At 37.8% G+C, this 15,057-nt stretch overlaps 1 protein-coding gene across 2 annotated transcripts in view; it reads right to left on the bottom strand.

Moving 5' to 3' along the window:
* Positions 1-15,057, bottom strand: part of LOC309486929 (CUB and sushi domain-containing protein 1) — a 727,180-nt gene that overhangs the window by 179,170 nt on the left and 532,953 nt on the right. For both annotated transcript variants that reach the window (XM_082154400.1, XM_082154401.1), the window contains exons 22-27: positions 14,092-14,261; positions 12,323-12,479; positions 10,718-10,909; positions 5,662-5,788; positions 1,592-1,794; positions 82-273 (exon numbers count right to left, since the gene is read on the bottom strand). In XM_082154400.1, the coding sequence (XP_082010526.1) occupies positions 82-273; positions 1,592-1,794; positions 5,662-5,788; positions 10,718-10,909; positions 12,323-12,479; positions 14,092-14,261 (1,041 nt within the window). The remainder of the gene's footprint in view (positions 1-81; positions 274-1,591; positions 1,795-5,661; positions 5,789-10,717; positions 10,910-12,322; positions 12,480-14,091; positions 14,262-15,057) is intronic.

The raw sequence follows: 15,057 nt of genomic DNA, 5'->3' as shown, positions 1-15,057 counted from the left end.
TTACTTTTAAAATAAAAGAGTGTTCGATAGCACATCAGTTTTTACTGTGGTATGGAAGGACGCAGTGGAGTCGGATCTCACCGATGCAGGTGGGTGGGTCCGGCTGCCAGAAAAAGCGGCTGTTGAGCTGAACACAAGTGATTTCAGACACTCCTTGAATCTTGTACCCAGGGTCACACTGAAAGGAAATGGTGTCGCCAGGCTCCCTGCTGTCTCCGTAGCGTGTTCCATTTTGAGGGGTCCCTGGGTCGTTGCAGGTCATGGCAACTGTAGCTGAAATAAAAAATATTAATTTTGAATCAGCTGTGAATCAGTGAGACATTGTTCATGAGAAATGAGTAAATCACTTATTCATGAGAAAACAGACCTCTGCTCTCGACTAAATATGCCAAGGTGCACAGCATCCCACTTATATGATGGAGTTAAATTCATGTTTATGGAGATTTTAATTGAATTATATTTCATCAATCATCAAAACCACTTAAAATTGCATAAATAGCCTACAAGTGCAGAGGGATCTTAAGACATTAACAAGATAAAAAGGCTGTGTTACAACAATAGCTTAATACTTACTGCATACTGCACAGCCTACACTCTACAATACACTGCTGGCTATTAGATGATAAACTTACAATTTTGAAAACACAATTATTCTATATTTTTGATTTAATAAAAAAGAGAGAGAAAGAATTGGTATGCTGATACAATGTTACACTGCACATTTTGGCAAACATAGAGTGGCAGCTTGTCAGGATGGCAAGGGAGGCACAGACTATCCAAGATTTTGAGAAGGAAAATGGATCATTTAATGTTAATAAAATTCCCACGTATTCATTTCATGTCTCAGAAAGTGTATTGTTTGTAATTTCACCACTGTAACACCATAAAATATTACCAGAGCTACTCTTCCCCGAACATGCCGAATCTGCCGATATAATTACAATTGTTCGGGAAAATGTGACGTCAAGTCTGATGGGATAGAGAAGGGGAAGGGGGAAGCAAAAACCATAGCTCAAGACTTCTGCCTCCGTTGGTAAAAAAATATATATAAAAAAAAATAGCCAATCACCATCGAGTACTTCATTTTCAGAGGTTAGGTGTTGAGGAAAAATACATCGCAGAGGAGGCTAGCCTCACTTGATATATCAACCAATCATCGTAGAGATGTAAATTATACAATCGTTTTTTGAACTGTTACTGCTGAAAATGTACCAACTACCTTAATTATGGAGAGTAGAGATATTAAATATTTGATCACCAACAAAATTGCCAGCAGCTTCAAATTAAAAATGAAGGAAGACCACACGCCTAAGTTGGACGTAAACTACAGCAATCAGCTTCTCTAAACGGCCCTATTAACATGCTCTATTAACACGGATATTTAAAAAGACAGAAGGATGGATTTTTGTTTTAAGTGATGGGCTAGGTGAGGCTAGGTATTATCTTGCTGTAATTGTGCTTATCCAGGTATTCCAGTTACCATTCATAATGAACATTAGTGTACAGTGCACAGTATGCATACTGCAAAGATAGTAAGATAAATATGCTAGAATGCTATTCTAATCACAGCCAAGGAGAAGCTGATACATACTCGAGAACTGGATGGAGAAACCGGACTTGCTAATGAAGTAATCGCTGTCAAACTGAAGCGTGAGGATGTTGAAAGTGCTGTGAGTGTCTTCGGGTAAAAGCGACCCACTCCACTCTTTCAGCAGAATGCCACTCTCTGCTGGTCCGTCCCAAACCTTCAGAATGTCATGGTCCACCTCTGTGTCAAAGACTATGAAGTGGAGGCTGGAAAGGTCAAATATAGTGAGAATATTACATTTTGTTGCATTTTCTTTCCAAGACATTCAAACACATTGCATCCATATTATAAGCACAAAATACATGTAAACTAAAACACATGTTCAAATTTTGTCAAATAAGAAGTCCAGAACCTTGCAAAGATAGGATAAAACAAATTAATTTATAATGCATAATTAAAGCTACAGTACATTATGCAACTGTAGTAGTTAAAAATAAGAATGTTGCGGAAGAATGTTGTTTTGGTTGTGTTTCAGCTATGATCCTTGAATGTGGCTCGAGGCACCAATATTGGACAACTTATCAGTGTCGATGGACAATTAAATACTTTTTTTTTTTTTTTTCACACAGCGCTTCACTAAAACACGTTCGTAACACGCCTCTCTGGAACAACGTCACACTAACCCATTCACCAACAAATGGAAGTTTTATCAGAAAACTAATCAGAAATCACTGGAAACAGCGTTGAAACAGCGTTGAAAACAAACATGATAAAAGCGGCCGTTTGCTGGCATTTTTGTTGTTTACTTGAATATTTAAAACCCAAGCATCGATGTTTTACCACAGGTTTACAATAAAAAGTGATACATTGATCATAATGAATTAATTTATGTCAAAATTGCACATTAGTCACTCAGAAATAAATTACTGTTAGGTCTATTTCACCAATGAAAGAGGACACACTTACTTCTTCAGTCGCGTCTGTTACTGTTTATCTGGTAGTTACAGGACATATATTTACATCACATTTAGAAAGAATGATAATTTCTACAAATACCAAAAATACGACCTGAGGAGCTTTAGCACTCTCTCGACTCCCATACAGATATTTTCCGTCAGAGAAACAGAGGAAGCTCCCGAAAAAAAAGTTGCTTTATTGTATGATAGTCCGGTATAAAGAGACGAGGCTACTGACAGATAAAATAAAAACATGATTGTGATAGCCTTTATGATTGGTCTGATTTCTTCAAGCGTTCACTATGTTTTTTTACTATGCGTATCTTCAAGCGTTTACTATGTTTACTATGGTAATGGTTAGCGCGCATAGTCTTTTGCATCACAAACACAAGGCATTCAAACATGAACGCGAGTTAAATTATTTTAAAAGTCTTTAATGCTGACAGAATCATCCGGCGCTGCCGTCTCCCGACTCAGGTGAACTCCGCCTCTATTCGTAACCACTCCTCTAGCCCGAGCTGGCCCGCTCTGGCCCAAGGTATTCGACGGGCCAGAAATCCTGGCCGCTGGCCCCGAGTAAGCCCCGATCAAGCCCCGGAAGTGACAGTGGAAACGCGACTGGCCCTGGCACGCACTAGCACAGCCCGGCCCTGGCCCGACAGTGGAAACGCGGCTATTGTCTTGTTGGAAGGTGAACCTTCGGCCCAGTCTGAGGTCCAGAGCACTCTGGAGAAGGTTTTCGTCCAGGATATCCCTGTACTTGGCCGCATTCATCTTTCCCTCGATTGCAACCAGTCGTCCTGTCCCTGAAGCTGAAAAACACCCCCACAGCATGATGCTGCCACCACCATGCTTCACTGTTGAGACTATTGGACAGGTGATGAGCAGTGCCTGGTTTTCTCCACACATACTGCTTAGAATTAAGGCCAAAAAGTTATATCTTGGTCTCATCAGACCAGAGAATCTTATTTATCACCATCTTGGAGTCCTTCAGGTGTGCTTTCATGTGTCTTGCACTGAGGAGAGGCTTCCGTCGGGCCACTCTGCCATAAAGCACCGACTGGTGGATGGCTGCAGTGATGGTTGACTTACTACAACTTTCTCCCATCTCCCGACTGCATCTCTGGAGCTCAGCCACAGTGATCTTTGGGTTCTTCTTTACCTCTCTCACCAAGGCACTTCTCCCCCGATAGCTCAGTTTGGCCGGACGGCCAGCTCTAGGAAGGGTTCTGGTCGTCCCAAATGTCTTCCATTTAAGGATTATGGAGGCCACTGTGCTCTTTGGAACCAGCAGAATTTTTTTTGTAACCTTGGCCAGATCTGTGCCTTGCCACAATTCTGTCTCTGAGCTCTTCAGGCAGTTCCTTTGACCTAATGATTCTCATTTGCTCTGACATGCACTGTGAGCTGTAAGGTCTTATATAGACAGGTGTGTGGCTTTCCTAATCAAGTCCAATCAGTATAATCAAACACAGCTGGACTCAAATGAAGGTGTAGAACCATCTCAAGGATGATCAGAAGAAATGGACAGCACCTGAGTTAAATACATGAGTGTCACAGCAAAGGGTCTGAATACTTAGGACCATGTGATATTTCAGTTTTTCTTTTTTAATAAATTTGCAAAAATGTCAACAATTCTGTGTTTTTCTGTCAATATGGGGTGCTGTGTGTACAATAATGAGGGGAAAAAAATTTACTTAAATGATTTTAGCAAATGGCTGCAATATAACAAAGAGTGAAAAATTTAAGGGGGTCTGAATACTTTCCGTACCCACTATATATATATATATATATATATATATATATATATATATATAACAAAACAGCAAAAGGCCTTCAGAATAAATGTATTCCTTCACTGAGCCACTGGGATTTATATTATTTACACTCAACACGACTGTAGCCTGACCTCTTGACCTCTAAGCGCAGCACTGCAGCTGGCATGTAAACACAGCACTGATCAACTTAAGTCACAACAATGACTGTCTCTGTGGGAAGTGTGGGTGGACAACCATGAGTTCTGCTCTCCGCAAACACATTCAAATATCTCCACACCTCTCAGAAGTGACATTTCATTCACTAGCAGCGTCCTTTTTGCTAACAGTGGAACTGTAGTGTGTACCTAACTAATATAGGTATTAAAATAACAACTCAATAATGACAATAAATAATATAAAAGGACTATGAATAATTTTTTTAAATACATTGTTTTTTATAAATAAATTGTTGATTATAAACTGTTTATATACAGTAAATTTACTTCATAATTTAAAAAGAAAACAAAAAGGTGAGTGTCAGACTTAAAATTGAAGAAGTTGTGACAAGAAAAAAAACAAAAAACATGAAGTGTTCCTTTAACATGTGAAAATAAAATCTGAAGGTGGGTAAAACATCATTCTCTCCTCTCAGTGCAGTCTTTTGAAAATTGTGAACAACCATGTCATCATACTAATGCAACACCCCCGCAACTGAACAGAATTACGCAAACATGATTTCATGTAATGCATCTTGAGCTAAGACGATAAAACACATACAGAGATAACTTGTGGAGCAGTTACTGTGCAAATGTATGCAACGGAGAGAAGTCACAGAGGGGTTTCTTTCACCTGTGAGCGGGGAGCGAGAGATGGAGTAGAGTTGTAGCGGAGTGATTACAGATGCTTCGAGCGAGAAGGGGAAATTGCTGTTGCTCAACTCCACTCTCATACTCAGAGTGCCAAAGTCAATTTTGACTGGCATTCGGTGCTTGGCGAGCAATCATTTTAGACCCTGTATGTATAGAAATAGTTGAAACACCTGCAGCACGCAAATGAAATGACTCAAGCCTGATGGTGTGAATTACATCCCACTCTTACAATTCCTCCTGTTATCTGCTCTTCATAAGCCATCTTCTCTTTAAACGGATCAACTGAATTGGCTTACCTGAGTTTTGCTTCGTTTTTGAAGGCTTAACTGGCTTATCGCTTTTTGTGTCTCTATTCTTTTTGCCCTTTCACTAACCCTCCCCCTCTGTGTAACGGTAATGCACTTGTAGGAACAGATGCCAGCCAGTGGTAGGCCGCACAGCAGGGTGAAATGCAATCACCATGCTCCTTTACAGGTTGTATGGGAATTATATGGAAATTAATGGAAGGGAGGTAAAAACATAATGTGGTTTGCAACCACGGGTTTTCGTACCTGATGGTTTTGCCCGTGTCCGCCTCGATGGACCAGGTGCAGTGAAGGTTGTTGTCATAAGGGGCTGGGTAACCAGGTGACAGAATCCTTCCAGATGTGGCGCCGCTAATGTGTCCTCCGCACTCGGCTACACACACACACACACACACACACAAGGAATTAAGGTCTTAAACTAGATTTGCATTTCCAGAAAGAAATATCAGTGCTTGCAAAGCCACATAACAATAAATCAAGTTTTAGGTACGCTTAGGCTACATTTTATGCTACTTTGTGTGTAATTAAATGCCACATCAGAGCTGCTTTGTCACTGTCATACAAATCAAACTACTACACGATTGATTAATATGAGACCAATCACAATTCAGTATGCAAATAAATCTAAGATGAAGCCCAATCGTAAGTCTCTATGCAAAAATTCCTATGACATCATAGCTGAAGGTTACATCTTAAATCCTACATACTCATTGTAAGCAAAATGAGATTTTAAAACTTTAACATCAGAGTATAATCCAAATGTGACCATTTAAATTATGCTGCATTGAAATGTAATTATACTATTAGTATACTATGGGTATTTTTAGCCATTACGTATACTATGTAGACAGCAGAGAAAATAGAAAATGGGTTTTATTATGTTGACTAATTCAAATAAATGCAAACAACGTCGACTGAAGGCAATATTCTCCATCTTAAAGGACCACTGAAGTGTCTTGAAACGTGCAGCATTATTCAATAAATTGACGTAATTTCCACTGAAACAGGAAGACAGGGTGAGACATATCGAACAGCTCCTGCCCTTTTTTTTATATAGCCAATAGCGTTTCATCAGCAGTAATAAAGCAGTTTCCTCCTAATCTGTAACCGTTTCTCCTCCTAATCTCCTCCATATCACTTTAAAATATGTAATTCTGTGCAGAATTAAAATGGGTCCTATACATTTTCTGGTATGCGACGACTCGCTCTCGCTCATTTGATTCGCTCTGTGCTATCGTGTCTCTGGACCGGAGCTGTGGTGGTTCGCATGTCATTAAAGTGAAACCAGACTTAATTCGCCCCAATGGAAAGCATATTTGCACTTTCTGAATTCCCTATCCCCTATACCGATTTTAGCCGCAGCTTCAGCGTCTATTTATAATGGGCAGGATGCTTTAGATTCTAGAGAAAATCAAAAAATTGGACAGAAAATCTGATCACAAGATGAAGTGCAGAGTGATGTCATCAAAATCGTTTATCTATTCTGGTGGAAGTGGGAGACTGTTATTTTTGAATGCTTGTATCGTCTAAATGTGAATGTTGACATTGTTTTGGAGCAGAGTAGCTTAACAGTAAGGCTAACATATTCATACTAAAAGCCAAAAATCTTCAGTACACCGCTCTGGGCTTGCAGAGTAATCATGGGACATTTTCCTCATCCTAACCACAGTGGGAGAGCCTTTCTCCATCCCCCTCAGCACTTTATTTGCACTTGGGTCTCTCATGTAATCACTGAAGTTGAGTCTCTTAAGGAAGCTCTCTTCATCAGATTTACAGTATGAAGACACTCTCGCATTCGGTTCACACTCAGTATACCAGCCTGATGCACTGCTACACCTTATGGATATCCAGACTTCCAGGAAGTCATAGAGTTCAACACCATAAACAACTACATTTATTTGAGATAAAGAATTTGTAGATGTTTAATATATAATTTCATTGTGGATCTGTTCTGTGTTGTACTAACTACATGCAAAGTATTGCGCTTTGCTTGATTGATATCTTCGCTATACTATTCTCTACTACTATTCTGATCTTATGGCATGGTCTTCCCTTACGCAACACATTCTGTGGTGGTACCATAGTTCAGTAATGGTATTAAATGGAAATACCTGGGTACTTGATATATAGATCCTCAATTAATGTACTACAGTATTTACAGGATATTTCAAGGTCAAATGTTTGGACAATTACTTTATTATTATACCTTCTTTATTATGACTATTTTCCGCATTTAGTTATCATCAAAATAACAACAAAAACAAAAAAGGGGAAAACTGTGTTATATTTGAGCTTCTTTATTATCTCGATTCCATCCCTGTAAACTCTCACTCATTTAACTTTATGAGGTGTATTCTGCAAGGCTTTTTAAACAGTATTGAGGGAGTTCACATGTACAGTATGCTGAACATTTGTTGACTGCTTTTTGTCATTATCCATTCCAACTCACCCATCTGCAAAAAAAACCCATTTAGTTTTGCATTTATAGATAGGCACAATTTTTATTTGCATAAATATACAGCCCTTTTTTGTTCATGAGAAACATATTGTGTCCAAATGTTTGACTGGTAATGTGCTTTAAAGAACATAATTTAACACTTTCTATAAAGCCAGTATTTATAATGCATTATAAGGGTATTCTTAATGCATGATAATACACGCATAATTCCTTACAAACAATCTTATAATGTGTTTTCATGTCATGAATAATCGTAACAACATAATACTTACCTATTTGTGGTTATAACTATTAAGAGTATGATGATTTATAACACACAGTGAGCATAATTTTATCAACTTAAGTTATATTGGATTATATATCCCATAGTTTCATATTTTTTACTTTCCCAAGTCTCATATCTTGACATTGTTTACTTAAGATCTGCACAGTATCATACAACAAAATACATACTAAACATCTAAAGCACTTTATAATGTGGTCTGCTTTAAGTAAAGTAACAAAAGTTGAGTCTTCTTTTAAACAGCCGTAAGATATCATGAAGTGGCTATAAGACATGTCCCTTAAAGGGTAACTAAACCCTAAACCAACTTTTTTTAGTTAATGATCTGTAAGAATGGGGCTTTATTAGTGATGTTCATTGATTCAAGTCGTTTTTTTGACATTTGTGTTTAAAGTGTTTAAATTTTACAAAATATGGTGTAAAAACGTCTGAGTGCTGCCCTCTTCAGGTTAAACAGTGGCTACTGCAGTTGAATTTTCCTATTGGAAGTTGTGGTACCCTCTGACGTCAGAGAGTACCAGCTAACCACGCCCTTGCCTGCAGAGAGATACGTCACAGATGCACGCCCCCTCTCCACTGGGCTCTGCCTACTTTTCCAGCATTTTTCAAATATTGCCAGTGGGTGGAGTCAGGCTCTGACCAGGGGTTTAGTTACCCTTTAAGTTGTGTGGAAAAGTACAAAGGAACATACATTCACAATGCAAATCATGTTTTATTCATAAAACTGCAAATTTACAAGGCTTTAGCAAATCTAATAAGCAGGTAAGTATTATAACTGTTGTTGCAATTATTAATGAGATGATACAACACATTATAAGGTTATTTATAAGGCATTATGCATGTATTATAATGAATTAAGAATACCCTTATGATGCATTATAAATGTAGGCTTCATAGAAAGTGTTACCGGCTTCATCTGGTGTTATAATGCATTGTACTCTTAAAAGTAAAAATAACCACAAATAGGTAAGTATTATAATGTATTGTAACTGTTATGATTATTTATCAGACGATGCAACATAATATAATGTTGTTTATAAGGCATTATGCATGTACTATAATGCATTGAGAATACCCTTATAATGCATTATAAATACAGGCTTCATAGAAAGTGTTACCGAACATCATAGTGTTACCATGATATGGGTGATAGAACGATGTAATAAAGTCTCAATCGATAGAGGTTTTGCTATCATTTATATTGTGGTAAGTAAATATATCTCCACAAGGCAGTACTGCTTAAAGTTATTGATTTGTTAGAGTAATAAAGAAATTACTGGATGAATGAGAAATTTAATGATACCTGCTTGATGTTAAAATGAGTTATTGAGCGCAATAAGCAGCGAAAAAGAACTCAATATGCTACTTGTGCTGTCTTGGCACACACCCAAAAACGTGCACACAGAAAACCGTCTGTCTTCGACTGAATGTTCAAATACACACAAAATGCTTGCCTTAGTGAGTATCCTAAAAACCTGAAAAACTTCAATAGCTAAAACAAACAAACAAAGTAAAAATAGCTATTTTAAGATATACTGTATATTGTTATCTATATTGTGATATTGCTGTAAAATGTTGTGTTTATATGTCCAAAGTCATCAGTCTTTTCAAATCTTATAAATCATCCATAGAGTCAATGGGAGTGTTGTATCTTACCAGGTTCACCAGAAGTCACAGCGTGAACAATATCTTACTGGTTTATATAAAGCAAGAGAGAGTTCGGATGGTCTTCATACTGAAATACTGAATATAATATCAGCTTTGGGAAACATGATCAAACTTCACCACCTTTCTTATGTGATGGCACATGTGCCTTGAGGACTGCAACATAAATTAATCTATGAATTATTAATCGAATTCTCTTTGCTGATCTTTCTTGGATTACAATCTGTTACATGAGTTGGAGAGGGCAGAGGATGGTGCAACTGATCATCTTCATCATCAAATTTGATGAACCACAGAAGAAATAAATCCAAGCAAAATATGTGTACAACAGGACTAAAAGCCCCTCAGGCTAAACTGCCTAACACTAGATAAACCACCACAGCACTTTACTAAACACTTGTTTATCACTTAACACTGTCAAATTTTCCTGATCCAGTGCATTCATTGGCAAAAGAGTCATTTTGAGGTAAATTGAAGATCATTTAATTATAATTTTATTTTCCATACATGTATCTTCGATTTTCAATAATAATTGAAGTCATTTCATGACACTATTTAACGAAGGTTTGTTTTGACGCTCATCTTTTCCAGTATACTGGATTTTTCACCTGCTCAAATGTTGACAACCAATTAAGAGGCTCTTTGACAGGTTTTCATGGAAGGACAGGAACTCAAACCCTTCCCTGACAAACATTTAATAGTGAAAGGGAAAACATTCACTTGAAAGATCAAATGTGAAAAGAACAACTTGTAAATTGCAACAAGACCAACATTTGATATCACAAAGTTTTAGATTGGTAAACATTATGCTTTTAGAAAACCATACACACAAGGTTTAGGGTCTTCATATCATCGGAGCTAATTCATTTGTGTAATTTTTGATGTGGTGAACTCACCAATACAAGATGGAAGTGGTTTGTCCCACACCCTACGGTCTCCACTGAGGCACGTCAGTGTGCTGCTTCCGTGCAGTGTGTATCCAGGATTGCAACTGTACAGCACGTACGTGTCTGCAAAATGGCCGTCGTCTTGGATTTTGTAGCCGTAATTAGGTGTCCCCGGCTCCTCACATTTGACAAGGTCAAAACCTGTTAGAGGGGCAGGATCAAGGTAAGCCAATTTGAACAGTAAAAAGACATCTGGCCACATGAAATCAACCCCCTGGCAGGCTGGATTGGCCTCTTGCTTAATAATGACATAAAGGCGGTGCAATAAATGATACACCTGCTCAGAACAGTTACCTATGCAGCCCCCAGGAGCCTGCCTCAAATTAATACCAGCACAGCATATGCTTAACTCAAAGATCACCTTTTTAAACATGTTGTCCATTCTTCCAGTCTCTGTTTTGTTAATGCGTGTTTTCAATGCAGGACAGCCTTTTCAAAAAATGTATCTGAAAACAATAGACCTGCCTGCCACTCTTTAATACATTTACTAGTCTCCTTTATTTAGCTGGGAAGATGGTGGAAGTCTTAACGAGGAAATAATGAGAAGTGGGTAACGAGGATATTATCCGACTGTCTCTGACCAGCAATTAAAACTGTAATATCTTGCACATGCTGTGTCTTTTCTGTCTTTGTTTCTACTTATTCTTTCTTCTAATTACAGCAGTAGTATTCTTCTTTTTAAATGAATTTAGAGTCAAAATGAATTTAGAGTCAAAATGTAGTGACAGAGATTTAAGTGTGTGTTACGTGTGTGCATGGGTGTATGTGTGTGTGTGTGTAGGTTTGGCTATACTTGTGAGGGCCAAATACACTTACATAGTGAAATATTATGACAGCCAACTAGGACATTTTACTGGTTCTCACTAGTTACAAATCGACTAAAACATATATTTATTTAAATCTAGTGTTTTGCACGTGTTTCTGTGATGGGTAGGTTTAGGGATAGGGGCTGGGTTAGGCAATAAGGAAAATATTATTAACCTGATATAAAATCAATGGAAGTCTTAGCGATGTCCTCACTAATATAATAAAACAAATGTGTGTGTGTTTACGTGTGTGTGTGTGTGTGTGTGTGTTTCATAATTGTGCTTCTATTTTCTGCTTCTCAACCATCATAGGCAAAAACAACAACCTTTGTTTGGCTACTGCATCTAGTTCATGCATGATGTGCAAAATATGATTGTCAGCAGTCAGCCATCAAATTACTGTCACACAGGGGTGACAATTCAATAGACTGAGCTGAAAATCAGTTTGAAACCATATACTCAATTCATTCTTAATCAAAGTGAATGCTAGAATTGTCAAAATGTATAATAAATGTGACATTTTTCAATCGGACAGTGTCAGCATATTGACTAAGTGATGGGTATAAAAAAAACAAGAAGCAAGTAGCAACAAGAAGCAAGTTTCACCCAAACATATGTGAATACCATTAGACATACTTAAAAGAATCATTCAAAAAAAATTACTTGTTTGTGCACTTTTATAGCCGTGTCTCAAGATTCAGTGCATGATATTAAGATGGAGCCTTTATTGACATTTTGTTCAACTTACTACTATATGATAGCTTGAATCCTTTGCTTGTACCGGTACCATTACTGTTAAACTCCATCCAGAGATGGTTGGATGTGCTGTTGAGGATGGCTTGAGACATGTCGTTTTTTGTGAAATTGCCCAGGAGTCTTGATGAGCTATCTTGACCATCATAAACCTATGAAAAACAAAAACAAAGACTAAAAGATACAGGAATGTTTTGTTTTGCAGGCAGTCAGTCTCAGAATTGCTTGTCCTTATGATATAGCCGTCTGTTATAAAATACAAAAACAAGTGTGTTTTTTTTTTCTCAAAATGATGACTTTTGGTGTCTGCATTGAATTATGCAATTGCTTTTCAAAATTGCATATATTTTGAAACAATAACCCTGCGAAGAGAGCACGGGAAACACTGCGGCATAGGGAAAAATATTAAAGGTCATAAATCAATGTCAAGCAGCAGTTTTCCACTTTCTGTTGTGGAGGACACAGTTTCAAGCTTTAATGGAAAATATCATGTGATTCCATGCAGAATGGGCCACTGGTCTAAGGACTGACATTGCTTTCGCTGATTGTCTGCAATGGTGCACCTGATATAGTTTAAAATGGCCAAAACCAATCAATATCATTATTAATGATGGCAAAACGGTTTTCTTGTAATCTTGCCAATAATTGACGCATCTCTTGATGGAAATAAATGTTGTGATGTTATTTCCATCAAGAAGAGCATACATTTTTAGTCAAAATCTTGTATTGACAATGCAAGAGTCAAGCACTCTTTAAAGTTTAATCCAGCACATCCCAAAGACTTTCAATAAATTTAAGGTCTAGACTCAGAGGTGCCAATTCATGTGTGAAAATGATTCTTCATGCTCCCTCCCAACCATTCTTTCACAATTTGAACCTGAATGTGACATTGTCATCCTGGAATATGGCTATGATCCACTTCCTAAATGGTTGTTTAAGACATGAAAAGCTACTTACTCCATCAATTAGGGTTAAAAGATTTGTTCCAAAACATATAACATGCTATAAACAATAATCACAACAATAATGATCCAGTCCTAGACTGGTTAAGTATTTGCCAAATTAAATCAAAACAGCCCTTTTGTTCTTCTTTTTTTTGGCCGGCCGGGCAGTGTACAAGTCTAAGAGCTAATTTACTGACAGATTCACTTCAAATATCCTGAAATGTTGACAAACAATATTATGATCATTAAATGCAGCAGAATCACAATAACTGTGACAAAATGAATGTGTTCGGAATTGCTAAAGCACCTCATTCTTACCCTTCATTTGTGACTTAATTAGTGGCCTTATTGGTCTTAAGGGACCATCTTTCTTCTGTGATGGTACATGTGCCTTGAGCACTGTAACGTAAATTAATCTATGAATAGTTAATGGTGTCTCCAAGTCCCATTTGCTGGTCTCTCATGGATTACAAACTGTTACATGTTAACAGTGTTGCAGAGGTGTTGCAATCGCCGAACTTCATCAAACTTCATGCAACTCTGCTTTGTGTTTGTAACGTCACAAATGACCACTTTAAAATAGAATTCAAGTGAAAAGTAGTCAACTGTGGCTCATCCAAATTTGTTAATAAATAAATAAACTTAGATGTAATTTAATTCAATGGCTGATCCAAAATGCATGACCTCACAATAATTTAACAGATAAACTATATATATATATATATATATATATATATATATATATATATATACACACTGACAAACCTATGTATAAAATAATGCACAGTGATATAAAATGACTTATGTTGGTCGCTCTTACCTTGAGGAAATCTCCCTCGTGAAGCTGGAAGTTGGCCGCTGTGATTTGAATCCCCTTGCCTCTCTCGGTCTCAATGCGGTAGATGCACTCGTGGTTGTTGTCGTAATTTAATGGGTAATTGGGGGACAGTAGTACACCCTGACTGCCCACAGAAGTAGCTCCACACTCGGCTAGGCAAATCCAGAAGTATGGATGGGAAAGAGAGATTGAAAATAAAGAAATAGGTGAGAAGCCAAATGTTTACTGAGGGTCAAAAGTGCAAATATCTAATTTAACTTATTAAAGTAGCACGTGGCTGCAGAAAAGTAGGGGTCGGTCACAAATAAGTTGGGTTGCCTTGAAGCCTGTAGTGCCCTGACAGCTGCTACTCTATTTCCTACAGATAGGCCAATTTTAGGCCAAGGTTTTGTACCGGTAGATTAAGTATTTGTCATTTTGATGAATCACCGCAAGAACAACTTCAGAGGAATACTAATTAACAGAGAGGCCTTTGTGCATTAGCTAGTTGCTGGTCACAAAAGCTCACTGCTGTGTTAGTATCAGATGTCTTTCTGTTTAATATTCTGCACCAGCAACTCTGTAAGTATATAAGCAGATGTTGCTTCAAGACCTTGAGCTCAGCAACTTAAAATAAAACTCTCCAGCAATGGCCTCCTGGTATCCAGACTTTTAAAAACGGTATCAGTTCTCCTCAGAGACAAACTACTGAGAGAATTGATTCTAAAAGGAAGGTGGTTTTGTGTGTGTTGACATGTGTGTGTGTGTGTGTGTGTGTGTGTGTGTGTGTGTGTGTGTGTGTGTGTGTGTGTGTGTGTGTGTGTGTGTGTGTGTGTGTGTGTGTGTGTGTGTGTGTGTGTGTGTGTGTGTGTGTGTGTGTGTGTGTGTGTGTGTGTGTGTGTGTGTGTGTGTGTCAGAAGACATGAAGTATAAAGAATTAGTCTGGTCGGATTCACTTTATTTTGATGT

Source organism: Leuciscus leuciscus (genome assembly GCF_965113295.1).
Source record: "Leuciscus leuciscus genome assembly, chromosome: 22".
Classification (NCBI taxonomy): domain Eukaryota; kingdom Metazoa; phylum Chordata; class Actinopteri; order Cypriniformes; family Leuciscidae; genus Leuciscus; species Leuciscus leuciscus.
The sequence above is the reverse complement of the archived record's forward strand: the minus strand, read 5'-3'. Positions and strand labels throughout refer to the sequence as shown.